This window comes from Lactuca sativa, chromosome 3, assembly GCF_002870075.4.
Source record: "Lactuca sativa cultivar Salinas chromosome 3, Lsat_Salinas_v11, whole genome shotgun sequence".
NCBI classification, from domain to species: Eukaryota; Viridiplantae; Streptophyta; class Magnoliopsida; order Asterales; family Asteraceae; genus Lactuca; species Lactuca sativa.
Window position 1 is genome coordinate 49,969,821 of NC_056625.2, and position 18,610 is coordinate 49,988,430.

At 33.5% G+C, this 18,610-nt stretch overlaps 2 protein-coding genes across 3 annotated transcripts; both read right to left on the minus strand.

Moving 5' to 3' along the window:
- Positions 1-259: 259 nt before the first annotated feature.
- On the minus strand, positions 260-2,078 carry LOC111884455 (pentatricopeptide repeat-containing protein At5g08305). The gene has a single exon (XM_023880780.3). The coding sequence runs from the start codon at positions 1,999-2,001 to the stop codon at positions 379-381; it is 1,623 nt and encodes a 540-aa protein (XP_023736548.1). The 5' UTR covers positions 2,002-2,078; the 3' UTR covers positions 260-378.
- Positions 2,079-3,593: 1,515 nt separating this feature from the next.
- Positions 3,594-6,766, minus strand: LOC111884410 (polyamine oxidase 2). Of its 2 annotated transcripts, XM_023880733.3 has the most exons (9): positions 6,357-6,765; positions 6,120-6,235; positions 5,921-6,009; positions 5,719-5,832; positions 5,410-5,497; positions 5,201-5,286; positions 4,899-5,099; positions 4,382-4,811; positions 3,594-4,290 (listed from the first exon to the last, which is right to left on the minus strand). In XM_023880733.3, the coding sequence occupies exons 1-9, from the start codon at positions 6,394-6,396 to the stop codon at positions 3,982-3,984; spliced, it is 1,473 nt and encodes a 490-aa protein (XP_023736501.1). In that variant the 5' UTR covers positions 6,397-6,765; the 3' UTR covers positions 3,594-3,981. The 2 variants fall into 2 exon arrangements, with proteins under 2 accessions (XP_023736501.1, XP_023736500.2); XM_023880732.3 differs by having other exon boundaries at positions 5,201-5,497; positions 6,357-6,766.
- Positions 6,767-18,610: the final 11,844 nt, after the last annotated feature.

Genomic DNA, 18,610 nt, shown 5'->3' on the forward strand with positions numbered 1-18,610 from the left:
ATCTAATCGGTATGCAAGTTTCAGTTTTTATATGGATTGAAGTTATAATTTCAACTTTCAATTCCTACATAGATTCATTGTGCTTCTTGGGGCATTAGATTCTTGTTGTAAGCCACCTAATTGTTGTTATATACATCTCATGCTCTATGAACAACACAATTTAGGCCAGCTATGAGTTCGGTACAAAACTAATACTTAGTTTGGTGAATATGTTCATAAATCTTCTACCGGTTAAATAAAACTTGTGAAGGATGTATCGTATACATGTATGTGCATATTCATATTACCATTAATTTTTTTTCTTGATTTTACTAAATACAAGTTAAGAAAATAGAAATTTATCCTCACACCCTACATATTGAATTTATCAAATCCTCTCTAATCAAAGAGTATACAATTCACATATATGCAATCATGTAACATTTCAGAATCTATATCACTCAATTGCTTTACTACAAAACTCAACATGCTATAGATTTGTTCAGATTGTGGATGAGTTTTATCATGAGCTATGAATCTGTGAGGTGATCCAAGTATCTCCACAAAGCTCCATCCTGGAGACTTCTTAACTCCTCTCTTCTCCATCACTTCTCTCATTGTTCTTGCTTCATCCCACCTCTTGATCACTGCATAAACATTTGACAAACCAACATATCTACCATCATGATCTGGTTCCAATTCAACAAGCTTCTTCCCCACTACTTCAGCAAGATCAAGATTCCTATGATTGATGCAGCCATTGAACAACGCCCCTAACATGGAAGCAGTTGGTTCCATTGGCATCTGAGACAAGAATGTGTATGCTTCCTTAAGTTTTCCAGCTCGAGCCAATGCATCCATCATGCATGCATAATGTTCGGTTTTTGGATTCAAACCATTTTGATTAAGAGACTTGAAATAATACCAAGCTTCATTTACTAAACCTCCATGAGCACAAGCACTTAGTATGCACAAGTATGTGATCTCATCTGGTGTGATCTTGTTCTTCTGCATCTCTTTAAACATATCAAGTGATTCGTGTACAAACCCATGTGTTGCAAGCCCTCCAATCATTGCATTCCATATTAAAACATCGGTTTGTTTCATGATTGCTCCATGGAATACAGATAGTGCTTCCTCTATTGCTCCACATTTGGCATACATATCTACAAGTGATGTTCTTAATACTAAAGTTAAAGCTATCTTCTTGTTGATAATGTAGTGATGCATCATGATCCCTTGATCAAGTGCACCTAAATGAGCACAAGCACCCAATACACTCACCATAGTCACCTCATTTGCATTGATACCAGATCCATGCATCTTTTGGAAGATAGCCAGTGCTTCACTATGCTCACTACCTTTGACATATCCATCAATCATGGAGCTCCAGGATACAACATCACGCTCTGGCATTGAATCAAACACTTCTCGAGCCATTGATACTTTCTTACACTTGACATAGCAATCCAACATCGAGTTCCAGGAAACCAAGTTCTTGTTTGGCATTTCGTCGAACAGCTTGCGTGCATACCCTGGATCCTTGAAAGAAGAAGATAAATGAATCAAAGAATTCTTAACGAACCTGTCAGCATCAAATCCATCTCTTATAACACGTCCGTGAACCGATAGGCCAAGCCGAACCTCTTGTAAGTGCGACGCCGCCTTTGCTAGAAACGGGTAAGTTAGATGGTCTGGGGTTATACCCATCCGCAGCATGTCAACGAATACTGATATCGATTTATTAGGATTTTTGCTTTTCGAGTAACCCCTAATGATTGTGTTCCAATTGAAGATAGTTGGGTTTGGAAGTTGAAGGAAAATAGCGTAGGCGTAATCCATGTTCTTGGAGTGAGTGGCTGCAAAAGAGAGAAAGCTTGAGACGAATGCATCTACTTGGGTTAGTGGAAGCCCGAATGTAATGATGATGGAATGCAACTTTTTGAATTGGCACAATGATCTGCAGTTTTCAAGCAAGGCGATCAGATTCCCATTTTTACATAACAATGCAGCATTCAACATTACCCGTGGTTTAGCGATCGGAATAGTTTATGGATGATGCCTGGGTTTTTTAGTTTACTGGAAAAAGTCAAAAAGATTATGTGAGCAATTATTGTATTTATATACGATTTTAAGTTTAGAATAAGTGTAGTGGAGTTTTTACAACAAAATGATAAACACGGACGGGTCACCGGGTCCAAAATACCCGATCCAGCTTGGTCCAACAAAACATTATCTGGTATGATACGACTCAATCACCTTTTATTAATTGGATATTTGGATCTATTAAAAACGTTATGTATGAGTAAGAGTAACAAGTTTTGTAAATGTATACATTTTGTATTTTTTTAATATAGAAAATCAATAAACTTAACTATAAAATGTTCAAAAATGACTATTATAACTAGTAATTAAAGGTTTTCTCTTTTTCAAGGCAAATTTTGTGGAGACGAATAAACATGTAAATACAGACCAATAAATATAGAGAAAAGATCAAATTTGGTCAACTAGCTATTTAGAGTTCAAAGACCAAATTTGATCAATCATGAAAGTTTGTTATGAATGGTCCTTGTGACTTCCTATAACCAATTTTTCTTTTTATATTTTGGCCTAAATTTTATTTTTGTTACCAATATGGCTCAATTTCTATTATAAGCTTGCTATTTTACAAGTTTTTTTTTACATATGCATTTTCACAATTTTATTAAAAAAACTAAGTTTGAAAAAGCTTTGTAAAAAGTTGTCAAAAACATAATTTTATGAAAAAAGTTATAAATTTGTGAAAAAAAATATTTTGTAGAAAAAATTAAGTTTTAAAAAACAATAAAGAAAAGTTGTAGAATGAGTTTAGAATAGATTTGTAATAAAAGTTAAAACTTAGGCCATAATTGTAAAAATCAGAAAGGTTAGCAATCTATTATACCTGCTATAGCACGAAACAAGGACCAATTCGGGACAATTTTCATAATCGGTTAACCCTTGATGTAACAAAGTGTGTAAACTTTGCTATTGACATTTGAGATAATTTGTTTGTTAATGGTTTTTTTTGAACATTTTATTTTGGTAATGTGCACAAACAAAGGAAATGACTAAATGTGTAATATTGCAAAAGTTAGTTGTCCTTACAAGTTTATTATAAGAAGTCAGTAAATATGTTAAAATATAATGATTAAATATATATAAAATTGGTCACTCTTGAAAGTCATTACTTAAAATATATATGTTGAAGTGGTCAAAGTCAATCTAACGATATACAAGTTTCAGCTTTTATATGGATTGAACTTGTAGTTTCAACTTTCAATTCGTAAATAGATTGTGCTTCTTGGGGCATGAAATTCTTGTTGTGAGCCACCTAATTATTGTTATATACATCTCATGCTCTATGATCGAGAACTAATACTTAGTTTGGTGAATATGTTCATAAATCTTCTACCAGTTAAACAAAACTCGTGAAGGATTTATCATTTACATGTATGTGTATATTAATATTACCATTAAAATTCAGTTTTTATTTATTTATTATTTTCTTGATTCTACTAAACTACAAGTTAAGAAGATAAAACTTATCCTCTCACCTTACATATGGAACTTATCAAAACGAAAAAACAAAAATATCAAATAATTTTCTCATGTTTGGTGTTTTACATAAAAAACATATTATTACTTTTCTCATGTTTGGTGTTTTACAGAAATTAAAACTTTAAATGGAAATAAACACACCTCATACACGATTATAGATCAACCAAGTATCGACAAATGATTTATCATATCACTCACCTAATCAATATACCACATTCATTAATATTTTAATAGTACTACCACTATTTGCCAACTATTGTCTGCTTTTCTTAAGCATATCTTCAGCAATTCCATTTAAAAAAAAAAAAAAACTTTACACTTGCAATATGCCAACTTAAGGTACATATATCAGCACTATAACTTCAAGTACATTACACTCCATTTTACACTTGTCTCTTAAGCACTTAATACATTAACAAGACTTTATATACGCGATATCAACAATGGCACAGAAGCAAGGGTATCCTCACCCATAACAGATTGAAAAAGATCCAGCTCCCCATAACGTTCAAGAACACGCATCCTGCAATCTTCTGCAGCCATTAATCCAGTTGAATAAGCACCATGAACAGACCCTGGGTATTCAGAACTTGTTGCCTCCCCTGCAAAGAATAAGTTATCCACAGGGATCCTCAGCTTATCATACAGATCATGGGGTTTTCCTACTGTATCATAGCTATATGACCCTAATGAATTCACATCACTTCCCCAATGAGAAACCAAATACTGAATCTGCATAAAAGAAGAAAAAAAGTAACATTCAGTATACACGTATTCGATTAGTAAACATGTATGAAAGTAAGTTGATTTTTTGTAAACTTACTGGGGCGGAAGCATCTGGAAGAATCTTTTTAAGCTGTATAAAAGCGAAACTAGATGCAGCTTCATCTGACATTTTCTCGATATCTCTTGCTAGTTTTCCTGCAGGCATGTAAACAAGAACAGGATGACCTGTAGCTTTGTGAAGATTAAGAAAGTAGCTACATCCATATGAAGTATCTGCAACAACTCCTAAAAACTCGACATTTGGCCAAAATACTTTCTCGAAATGTAAAATGATCTTGTTCTCAATTCCAACTCCAAGGTCAGCTATGGCTTCTTCCTTCCATTTAGGTAGTCTTGGTTCGAAAGTAATGGTGTTTGATTTCAAAACACCTAAAGGGACAGCAACTATGGCTGCATCTGCAAAGAATGTGTTGCCATTTTCTATGGTTATCTTCACACCATTTGTACGCCTGTTTATCTTCTTTACCCTTTTCAAGAACAAGAGGGAAATGTAGGGTGTAAGTTGAAAGGTCATAAAATGATAAAACAAAGAAAATTGATCACAATTTTAATACCTGTGACCTAAGCGGATGTCAAGGCCTTTTGCAAGTGTGTTTATAACAGGTTGATAACCTCGGACCATTAGCCCATGTCCACCTGGCAACAACTCTTCTTTGTCCCAACATTTGAGAGATATGGTGTCAGCATCAGCAGCAAACCACCCTTCCATTCTACACAGATACCATTGTAATACCTTATGAGAAAGCCCCTGCAATCTGTAAAAATGGCAAAAAAGGAAAATTTCAAAATCAAAACATGTCTTACAATTTTTTGGAGAGAAAGGTGTGCATTGTTTATAAAAGGTAGCTTAGAGTACCTTAGTTTTGGGTTTCTTTCAAAGACGATTGAGATTGCATGTTGTATAGATGAATCTTCACTTAACTCTTCTCTTACTTTATTTGTCTGCAATAAACTACCCTCCATGTCAAAAAGAGAACAAGCAGAAAATCCAAAATGAGAGAGAGAGAGAGAGAGAGAGAGAGAGAGAGAGAGAGAGAGAGAGAGAGAGAGAGAGAGAAGACATGCCTCTTGCAATATGCTCTCAAATGTTTCACCTACTTGTGAAACGAGTTCTTGAGGAACTTGATTCCCATCCATGTCAAAAAGTGCATAGCTAAAGAATTGTAATAATAATCAGTAAAAGAATACATCTATAACAATGAATGTTGTGTGAACTTAATAATAGTTCATTTCTCAAATATGGAAGTTCATACTCCTATTGTTTGACTTCTAAAGTTCATAGGGAAAATACTACTACCCAACTGGCCCCTATGGATTGAACTTTGAAGTTTGAACCACATACAAGAAAATCTTTAATAAGATGAAGTGACATACCTTTCCAAATCATGATCATATAGCACTGAGTTGTCACCACTTGTACGATAGAGAGGTAACCCAAGTCTTCCAATAAGAGGTGCCAAGGGATTCTCTTTGCAAACTCCATGCAACCTGCAACATTAACATTAACATTAAGCATAATAATCACACACAGCACACAAGCATACTGTATAACAATCAAAATTGTGACGACTCATACCAAGATGCCCCTAAGTCCACGGGAAAACCAAATGAGTAATCTGTCCTAACTCGACCACCAATTCTTTCACGAGATTCGAGTAATATAACCTGAAAAGAACATGGAATTAATAACATATTGTCTTCTATATTCGATTGGGTGTTCTATATTCTATGTACCCAAGTAGGAAAGTATCACAATTGAAATTTCTTTAGAGTACCCGGAATGAAGCATCATGGAGGGCACGAGCAGCAGCTATCCCAGCAAAGCCACCTCCAACTACAATTACAGATGGTGAAGTCGAACGCCCTGTTTTGATGGCTGAATAACAGGGTGCTACATTTGAAAGGCGACATGAATTAGATCGAAGATATAAGAATTTGACATCTAGATTTGATAGACATATAAGTCGAGGGATTTTTTTTTGTTAAACAGATATAGAATAAGAAAGCAATACCTTGTATCAATTGGGGTTTATTCTTGGCTGACGAACCCATGTAGTAGTTGGTGATGGAGACAATTTCCCTTTGCGGAAAACTAACAAGAACACAATTGTGCGATAAACTAAAGTAATGGGTGTTGTAGTATCCAAGGGTTATCAAATTGAAAACGGGAAGTAGGTAACAATTGAGGGGAGCGATGAAGAAAGAAAAAGAGAAGGCAAGTGCTGAAGTGATTGGAATTGGAACAATTACAATTACAATTACAATTACAACACAGGTTGATGAACAAGCTCATACGTTTTGCAAACTGAACCCTTATATACAATCAGATCTTGAAGTCGGTCCAAATGTCAAAAATGCGCAGAAGAGTGAATGGTGTTGATCACTTGATTGTGAAGACGGTGATAGTTTTGATGAAGGAAAGGGTAGATATTTGGTTGGGTTTTATAGGGCGAGAGAGGTAATGAAATCAAACACGTGAACTACGTGATTGTATTTGATTGATATTTTATTAACTTATTGTTATTTTATTTTTGTATTTGGAATTGTTTGAGTTTGACGTGAATATGGTCGGTGGTATTTTCGTGGTGAGAGTGAGACTTTTTTGAGAGAGGGAAATCCGTATCTTCAGCCTTAGTCAACGTATCACTTGGACTTAAAGCTCGCAAAAATCGGCTACTCAATCCGATAATCGATTTAATTAATAAATTAGTTTGAATCGAAGTTTTTAATTCATTAATCCATATCTAGTATCTAGATATTATCAAAAGAAAACTTATGAAATCATCTTAACAAGTAACACCTTTAATTGTATTTGGATTATAGATTTTTCATCCTAAAATCATTTTGTGACATCACTTAATTACCAAAGTTTTGTTAAAAACTCTTTTTTCATCAATCGTTACCATGTCTAAACGTAACTTGCGATGTTACCTTTAATACCCGTTGAATTTTCATAATAGATATTATATCAAATCCTATAAAATTGGCACCTTCATTATAGAATCTTTATTCATGTTTTGTAATATTTAATTGCTTATCATATTAATCATTCTAATTGATCTTATACATATTAAACTGGTTTTCATAAGTCAAATGATTTATAAGATATGTTATCTTCTATTCAAATTTAAATTTAAAATACATTTTAATTTATTTACTTCCTTTTTTCATCATTATATATCTTTTATACATAATACATAATTCTAACATTTTTATTCTTCGATTTACGCAGAAGCAGTTGACATACTTCCTCTGTAGAAAAATATAGCAAAAACTTCTCCGGCCTTGTCATCGACGATCAACGGTATGTACTTCTATGAGTTATCATTTTCTGTTTCACACTTTCAATTCTTATTATCAAATCATTGCATACTTTCATGAACTCAAACCTCAATCTTCACATTAGTCTAATTAGTTATTTCAATAGACGTGTTTCAAATAAAACCATTTACTATGATTTTATTCGTTTTCCTTATACTATTTAATGTCTCTATCAATGTTGTTAGTGTTTTTGTTTCGATTAAAACTTTTGAATTCAAAAGTTTCAATTTCACACACTTTTGCCTTTATGGGAAATTGATAATGCAACATTCGGTACTATTAATGCAAAGGGCAAATCTGGAAAACAATTTTGTATCCCTTCATAGTAGGATACTTTTATTTTCTACAAATGAACATAATACCAATGTACTTCTGAACCATTAACACATTGTTATTTTGTTCTTATATCTGTATTATCGTTCTAATTATTGACTGCTATCAATTTGACATATTTGCCCATACAAAAGAATAGCAGTGTACTTTTGAATCATAAATACAATGTTATTCAATTTTTTTTTTAATTTGTATTGCTCTTCTAAATTATTAACTACTGTCACTTTTTTACATTTGTATTGTTGTTCTAAATTATTGATTGCTATCAAATTTGACATGTTTGTCCCTACAAAATAATAGTAATGTACTTCTGAATCATAAATACAATGTTGTTCTGTTTTTTATTTGTATTGCTCATCTAAATTATTGACTGCTGTTAGTTTGACATATTTGCTATTTACTTACTTCAACTTATTTTTTTTATTATTTTTATATTTTTTTGTATTTGTTAAATATGTGGAGATGCTCGTTTCCATTTAGTGATTACTACATTTTTTTTTCTAATCAACACCTCTTATTTGACCATTTACTGTGGCAAGTAATATTATTTTCTCATATTTTTATAATTGATTGGATTTCATGGAATAAAATGCTGTAATAAGATGGAATATAAATTTTTGTATTTTAATAGTACCTGATGAATAAAAGAAAAAAGAATAGGAGGCTAATGGAACTATTATCTAAAAGTATAGTTGATGAATACGTTGTATAAGACATGTATCTTTTTTTCATTGTATTGTACTATTAATATTTTTTTTAAATATATTTCCCCCATTTATGATACGAATTTCATTTCAGAAAATAATTTCCCCATACCCCCTAATTGTCGAGTTACTCGAAACCTTACAAATTACCTTCAGTATCCACGTCTCATAACATCATACACCTGAATGTGCAATCCACATTTATTTCGTCGAAGTCGCCACTTTCACAAATAACCAGTCAAGGTAAATTATTCTTAATTTCTTTTATATTATATTTACCTCTACATCTTAAATCATATAGCATCAATTTTAATTTCCCAATATATTAACTGTTATCATTAATTTTTTTAATACATATATGTCTATAATGTTTAATATGTATAAGTCATTTTTTCCTTTAATATCCTATTTAATGAGGCTTCAGGTTGGTTGTCCAACTAATGATTTGGATGAGACAAAAACATTTGTTGAATGGATTCTTAAAATTGGTGAAGGTAATATTGGTGGTCCTAATAATGGTGAAGCTGAAGTTGAATTTCTAGAAGACGTTATAGTTCGCTCTACAAGTGACCATATTCATTTAATTGTGTCGACCATTTATCCGTCTTTTGAAAACCATCTTAATGACCCATCATATTTTCAAGATAAAGCTATTTTGGTCTCTATAAATGAATAGGTTGATGCTATCAATGACTACATGTCAGGATTGATGAAAGATGAAGGGAAAACTTATTTTAGTTTAGATTCTTCATGTGAGACAGAGTCAACAAATTGTTTTGAGGAATCAATTTACTCTTGAGATGTATTGAATGTTTGTAAGGCATCTGGAATTCTCAACCTTAAACTTACACTAAGAACAGGTGTTCCGTTCATGTCATATCGTAATATTAACCAAACCAAAGGTTTATGTAATGATACTATGTTACAAATTGTTAGACTTGGAAAAAATGTCATTGAGGCACATATTATAGCTACCAGATTCTTCAATGAGACTACTTATATACTTCGCATGAAGTTAACTCCGTCTGATAAAAGATTCCCCATTCGTTTTCAGTGGAGGCAATTCTCCGTAGATGTTTGTTTTGATATGACCATTAACAAGAGTCAAAGACAATGATTATCAACTATTGGATTGTATTTGCATAAACTCGTCTTCACTCATGGTCATTTATATCTACTTGTTTCTCGTGTGCATGGCAAGTAAAAATGGCAATAAAAAAATATATTGTCTACAGAGAGGTCTTTCAACGGTTATAAATATTCAGAAATTTCATTTTATTTTTTAAACTTTTCAATATAATCAATAACGAGAAGTGTTTCTGTTACTCTATCATTTTTTTAATTATTGTGTCGGTCTTTTTATGACTTTATATGTATTTTTTATAGGTTCTCTCGTATTTTACGCGAATCATAATCTAGTTTACATATAAAGGGAAATCACTTATACCGATAATAATGTTTCAAAATTATTTAAAAACGTTATTTAAGTTTGATATGTTCAAAAAATATTATACATGTAAGGTCTTTGACTTTTTATAAAAAAAATCAACAAACTATATGTTTTGTTTAAATCTCACCGACTAGTAACCACAAAGGTGTGTTTGTTTCTAATTCTTTGATTTACTTTCATTATGATAAGACTTTTGTTACAGGGGTGGACTTATAAAACATGGAGTTCTAAGACTTCATTATCTACATCTGGAATTTGATCAATGAAAGATGTGAAAAAAAAACACCAACAAACTATACGTTTTGTTCAAATATCACTGAATGGTAACCACAAAGGTATGTTTGTTCCTAAGCCTTTGATTTACTTCCATCATGATAAGACTTTTGTTACAAGGGTAGACTTATGAAACATGGAGTTCAAGGACTTCATTATCTACCTCTGAAATTTGATCAATGATAGATGTTGTGATGTGTATTATTGTCTTCTAAATCGGTCCCCCATAGATGGGTTGTGGGAGCTTAGAGATGAAAATGACTATGTGAGGTTTCTTGATGCCAGATAAAGTTATGATCGTAAAATAAATATCTACATTAATAATGACCATGAGACAATTATGGAATGGTTTGAAGAAGAGAAAGTCGAAGAAGGGGACAATGCTAGTGATACATGTGAAGATGATGCAGAATCAGTCATATCAGATGATGTATCAGTGGACCATGAAGCCGATGATGAGGTTATAGAAAATCCAAAATCTGTTGATCCTTTTTTGTCCCAGAAGAATCGTATTCCAAAAGAAGGGGTAGATGATGAAGCTGACAATGAGGTGGTATAATTTTCTATTCATGATCCCAACTAGAAATAGGACATAATAATACCCTTATTAGGTATGAGATTCTCTGGCCGATATGAACTGAAGCAAATGTTAACAATTTGTGCTTTTTTTAAAGTTTATGTATTGTAGGATGAAAAAAATGACCCAACTAGATTATTAGTGACTTATGGTGAAAATTGATGGGCTATGACCTATGAGCATATCTACATTCCTATGTGATCATGCAACCCTGATTGCTTTGGATCTAAGTTTTTATTTATTGAACATACAAATTTGAACACCAAAGCAATAACCCTATATCTAGCATACAGTTTTCAAAATTCATGTATAAAATAGGATTAGATGATTACCTCACTTGTTATATAGTAATAACAAGAGTACCTTTGAAGATCCTTGACTCTTGAAAGCTTAGTGCCCCAAGTGTTGCACCTCTAATGGAGTAACAAAAACCCAATGCAAAGGATGAGAATGTGAGACAAGGAAATTGGCCAGGGTTTCAATCTAGAGTGCATCAGCTGAAATTCCAAGGCTTTGAGGGTTTCTTCTGTAGTTGTGGGCTACTAGGGTTTCTGGAGGAAACCCTAATTACTGCTTAAGGCTTAAGCAGACCATGGACGAAATCTATAGGGCTTCCCTATAAGATTTCGTACACTCTTAATTAAGGACTCCAATAGCCAAGTTCTGCAACTATCAGTGATTTGCAAAATAGCCCCTCCATTATTAATCAGTTCCTTTAATCTCAAAAATAATATCAAATTAATTTTTGATTAACTAACAATTAATAATATGATTTACAAATAATATGGTAATATTATAATATATTAATAAAATCATTTTTTGAGTACCAATTTATTATTTCAAATAATAAATTCTACTTTCTCTCCACTAGTCATCCTGTCAAGTTACATGAGTGAAGGCAACACAAAAGGATCATGCTACATATCAAATCAAGTACATACCAATTATATTTATGGACTTAGACACCTAATCTAACAGTGTCCCACTTGGATAAGTCTAATAACTATTATTACAAGTATGCCTTCACAATTTGACCAGCAATCGTAGCTCTTAAAAGCCGCTGTCGAACTCTGATCTTATCAGTGACGCATCCTTTAGATAAGTGATCAAATATCCCATCGTTTTACAAGATATCGAATGGACATGAGACATGGATTATAATCATTCTCTCTGTCCAAGGTTTGTTTCCCGATGTCCGATTTATGACGACTGACTAATTGAACAAATCAAATCAGTCCAGGCTTGGCCAAGCGCTTAGGGTGTCATCACTAAATCATCGAGGGGCCCACATATATCACTTTTATCCCATTTAGGGTAAAAGAAATGGATAAAATTCGACTCATGTGTGTCACACCCCCGAACCAGGACGACGGAAACGTCCGAGGGCAGATGACGTCATTGTATAGTATCATAACAATTGAATATGAATGAAACGTAGCAACCAACATCATACATGAAGAGATACCAACATACATTGTTTACATATTGTATTTGTTCATGAATTACACAAAAGTGACATAAAAGTAAGAATTTCCAAAATGCAGCAAATCCGGTTCTTAGGTACCTACTTACTGGTTCCCTGAGAATACAAGTCATTTTGAAAATCATCAACATTGAATGTTGGTGAGTTCATAAGCATATTTGTATGAATAGATTTGTAACATCCTTGTTTGTAATAGTTTGTATGAGTCCATAAAATCCGATATTTTCTATGAAAATGGTTTGTAAGTCTCGTTCCAAAACTGTGAATATATGCATGCATGCCCTTTGTTTTCTTTTATTTGTGATTGTAAAGACTATGTTCGCAGAAAATCCAATATTTTCTATTGTATGAACAGTGTGGTCTTAAATCCCTAGACCAATAATGGAAACAATAGTGTACCGAGAGTAAAAATGCAGTTTTATATTTTATAAAACCAGTGAAGTAAAAGCTTCTCGTAAATCAAGATAGTATTGTTAATCCCTAAGTGAGTTATCATAACCATGCTTGATGTGATTGTTATGCATGTACGGCGTTCTTCAGGCGTCAGAATAGGTAAGATATTTCCCACCCTAGACTGGCCCCGTCTAGCTGTAGCGAACAGCTTATGTGTGGGGGTGTCAATCCATGTATAGATCTACACACAACTATCTCGCTTTCCCTCCAGGATACTTCGGTTATAATGCAAGACTTATAATGTAAAATAGGTAGGTACGGTGAAGATAGTGTCTCACTAAAGCCTTAACGGATTTACGCGAACTTTGACTCCCATTATTGAATAATGAATATGACATTACTAGTGTAAATTTTTGACTGAAGTTTCATGACACGCGTTTTACAGCTTTTATGACATACAGTTTATTTTTCATCCTTTAAAAGCTTTACGATAGGCAGATTATGACTCGGGAATTTGTCTGTCATAAATTCTGTTTTGTTTACCATTTTGGTTAAGTTATTTATAATACATAATCATTAATGAGCATGTCTAACTGTAACATATGTTGTGAAAATTGCATAATATCTTAGGTTTTAAGCCATCAAAGTAGTAACAACATAGTTACGACTATTTTACTAATAAAGTTATTTTTTTAGCAAAATATCAAGCTTTGTAGTTTGTTTAACACACCATAATCGGTTTGAAAGTTTTGTAACACAAAATATTCTATTTTTTTGTGACTCTAATAAGTCACGACTTTTACAAGAACACATATAATAACCTTGAAATTTATTATATTCAAATATTTGTGTAAAGTATAAGAGTTGAAAATGCATATGTCCAAGAGTTAAACATGTTTGAGCACAACACCCATATTTTCGCCATTTTTAGTGTACAAACATAACCACAAAACTTTTATAACACAAAGATGTTATCAACATTTACTTTATGATTTGAACACATGTTAAGAACCTTTTTATTCAAGAACTTGTTCCATTTTCTACCCACAACTAGGATGCATGCAATTATACAAAGGGAAAACGAGACTTGACTTGTATTCTACCCCCGAAAAGTATGAAAAACACGAAAATATGAGGGTATGAATCTCACGTTGGTATTTTTCATGAGTTGTAGGGAGAAGAAGAAAGAAGTTGTTGATCCTAGCCTTGTGTAACTTGAGGGTCACTTGAAAATGGGTAATGTTCTAAGATATGTTAGCTACACATGAAAATGGTGTGTACACATGAGTTTTAGCTTGAAGATATATAAGAATACTTGGAGGTTATAAGAACACTTACAAAATTCTATGGACTACCTTGAAGATGTATCTTCATTTGGAAGTAGCACATGAAATTTTGGAGAGGAAGTGAGAGAGAATTTGAGAGTATAATTGAGTAAAAATGATCTTTATGAGGGTGAGGGGGAGGGTTCAGCTGATTTCTCTCTTATATGGGGGGGGGGATTGGTTGAATTTTTTTTAGCTTAGATATATGGAGGTTAATAGTATATGAGCTTGGATACATGATGATTAAATACTTGGAGGTTTGTGGGATAATAATGAGGTGTCACCACAAATTGCAAATTTCTTTTTCCTTTTTTTTGTTTTATTCATGCCCTAACCAAAACCTTATAGGGTTTTCGGCCTTCATGGGCTTCTTAAATGGGTTTTCGGTTTTGGCTTGGCCCATTAAGAGGTTTTCGGTCCATCAATACCCAAAGATAGAAGGGTTTTCGTTTTGGAGTATGTATGGGCTTTTTGGGTTTAATTGAGTCCAATAAAAGGGTTATCGGCCCAATAAGGCCCAAAGAAATTTTTTGGCCCAATAAGGCCCAAGGAAGAGTTTTCAGTCCAATAGGATGTTGGGCCGATAATTCTTGGGCCAAGGCCCAAAATTGATTGGGCTTAGTTATTGGATCGATTTTTGGGCTTGCATGAGGCTACTTCAGCTTGATTTTAAATGTACACTCGTATGAATTCAAATAACATTGTAGTTTGAATTTCACTAATGTGATGTTGCAAGGTTACATAGAGGAAATTTGTGTACATGAATCTTTATCTCAACCCTAAATTAGCTAGTTGTGACAATGTGCTTGTACAACTCACTCATCAATCACACACAACAATATGTTTTATACCTGTAACACCCCAAAATTTTTAAAACTTTTTCAAATGCTATGCTTATAAAAAACATTTGGGTATTAACACCCATTTAACATAAAACCAGTCCCACAAAAAAAACAATTACAATTAAAAACCTTGGATGTTACCATTAAGCATCATACAACCATAGCCAGAAAATACGAATTACATCAATAACATTAAATAAAGAACTTAACAAGTTCCACTCCATTCTCTATCTCTTAATCTTCTAACTTCCATTTATCAAATTTCTCCTTAATTGCAACCTGGAATACATGACATTAAAAAGAGATATGTAAGACAAAAATGTCTCGTGAGCTACGTGTGTTTGTGACCCAAAACATTTATCACTTTTTCATCAAAAAACATTTGATCATTGAAAAGCATAGTTTTTGACCACAAATCAATTTCAAGCGTTCTCAAGGAAAACTCGTTTCGTACGCATCAAAATATCATTTCATTTCATTTCATATCTTATCATTTCATTTAAAAATATATATCTCCATATTCCATTTTATTTTATCATTAAGGGCTAATTCTGGTATTAAACTGTTGCCATTTTTATACTTAGGGTTTACGTCCAATAAAGGAACCACTCCCAAGTCTAGACCGAGGTTGAAAGAACAAATCAATCCACCAAGGAATCATTTCCATTAGGACATCTATCTCACGAAGAGGAGGCGCCACCCCGATAGATTCCTCTAGTGCCTCTTATGTGGTATCATGGATCGGACAATTTTCATTTCATTACTTTCCAATTCCTTTCATTACTTTTCATTCCTTTTCATTACTTTACATTTCTTTTCATTACTTTCAATTTCTTGTCATTACTTTCCATACTTTACACATTTCACACGTTAGTATCGAAAACTCATTTCAAAAGTAAAGTATCTATATTTCAAAACATTTCAAACACATTTTCAAAACATTTGATCTTCCAAAACTTTCTTTTCTTTCAAAATCATTCTTGCCTTCAAGGCATTCTTTCCAAATATCCTTTCCAAAAACATTTGACATTTTCATTTCAAAACATTTCATATATCAAACATTAGTGTTTCATTATCAAAAAATCATTTTTCCATGTACCCCAATGTGACATCCCAAAAATCTCGGCCAGAAAAGACCGTTTTTCATTTATGCTTTAAAAATATTTTCAGAGTAAATCCTTTTGATTTGAAAGAGTTGCAGAATTTGTTCCCAAAAACAAAACATGATAAAACAATGTTTACCAAAGCATTTCATAAAAAGAAATGTATTTTCATTATAATCAAAACTCGGGGTGTCATGTTCCGATACAGACCAATAAGCATAAACGAATACATTACAAGTCATATAACAAATATAAACATATGCAGACTTGTAAACAAAACAACTTGATGGTTCACCCATCTCATGCCCTTCCGCCACTTCCTGTAATACAATTAAAACTGAGTGGGTCAGGCTTAGGAGCCTGGTGAGCATATAGGGTTTTCAACCCACAATAAATATCATATTTAATTTTCCCCAACCAACAATAACCCAATTACCCATTCCTGTTATTCTCACTTTAATGTCCCTAATACAACTAATCATAAGGGACCTAGTCTAAGAATATTTCATCGGGGCGACAACACATGCTTCGGGGGTACCTCAGCAATATAAGTCAAATAAGGCAACCATGAGGGGGATGGATTGCAGCGAATGAACACCCAAGTTCATTAACACCTACAGGTGGCGAACCTGCTAATGTTTCCACAAGACTGTCTAGAATAGCCAGTGGTCGTCATCTAAACTCCGCTAGATGACTCAATCAAACAACAACGAGGCCTCTCATCTGTTTATTACACACCAACTATCTACCCATGTTCTACCCAACATATTAGTAGATAAAAATATACATTTGTATACATAGTTAAAAACCTGTATAGCATGCTTTGATCAACACATATATCACATAACAGATGAGGCACACACACACATAGCACATATCTCATAGAGAATAAATCATATCTATGAGATAGAAGAGTGTGAATACACATTCACACATAACACAACCAAATATATACACATAGCACGTATTTTATTTAAAATACTTCATATTATTGTATTTGGAAGAAGGTAACTACTCACTCTCACTTATAAACAACAATACACTTAATACACTCGGACCAAACTTGTATTATTATCGTGTTTATGAAAGTTAGTATACACTCACTTGATCAGAAGATGATCGGACAGCACTACGACTTGCAGAAGTAGTAATCCACAGCAGATCTGGAAGATCTCCTCGAAAATCGAACTTTTCGCGGGTAGAGCTTCGACTCGAAAACCGCACTTCTCGGGATCTTCGGGATCTCGGGACTTGCCTCAGGGCTCGGGAATCGTCACTGCATGCCATCCGAAATGTCGACACTCTTCGGAGTACGCGGGGCGTACTCGAGTACGCAGCGCATACCTCGGATCAGATCGATGACTCGCCTTCGGATAAGGCTTCCGAATTTTGATTTAAATTTAAATACAAAATGGTTAATAAACTTCGGAAATTCATAACTTCTTCATACGAACTACGTTTTCGACGTTCTTTATATCCACGCGAAGGTGAGACTACGCTCTACGACTTTCGTTTAGACTTCGTCGGCTAATTTTGACTTTATTTTTATTATTTATTTTTAATAGGCCGCGACAGACAAACTTCGTTATAAATTCATAACTTCTTCGTTTGACGTCCGTTCTCGCCTAACTTTTTATCGCTTCGATACCAACAATGAGATCTTCGATTCTCATTTAGATTGCTTCGGCTAAAAACCCCTCGATCTCAAATCGAGTAAAACAGGCTGCATACCGCTAAGCCGAAACTTCGATAAATCATAACTTCCTCATACGAAGTCAGATTTGGGCGTTCTATATACATTCGGAAACCTCGTTTCAACTACTACAACATAAATCAAAGTTATTAAGTTTATTTTACACTTAAATTTTGACGCTTATTTTTATTCTTAATTAATCAAACCACATAATTAAGCAATTTAAGCACAAAACACATAATACTCAAATAATACAATCTTATTACTTCAAAACGGGTTACAAAGGTTAACCTAGACCATTACATTGCTACAAATGGCAAGCCCGGAAACACAGGCGTTACACCCAAAGTGGGAAAATGCCAACACGTACTCACCTAAATCACATGTAGGTTACCTAATGCTTTTCTAGGTCCTTTCCCTAGATGAATCCTCTTCAAACACTACCTACAGCACATATGGACATAAGTCATTAAAATGACCAATATACCCCTCATAGCTTCCATTACTAAATTTTATTGTTCCAAATCATTCCTCATGCAAAAATATTAATGTAGGAGAAAAACGCGTGTAAATCCAAGTCCTTATGCAAAAGTTATGAAGAAAACAAGAAAATCTCCAAATAAGGGATTTACGCGGGTCATATAAATCAAAGCATGCATTTACACAGGCCGTGTTTTTCATGTCTGGACACACCCAAAACTTGATTTTTCTCAAAATAACACCCTACTTTGCATAGTTATTGAAGACCATTTTCCCTTTCAGTTTGTAC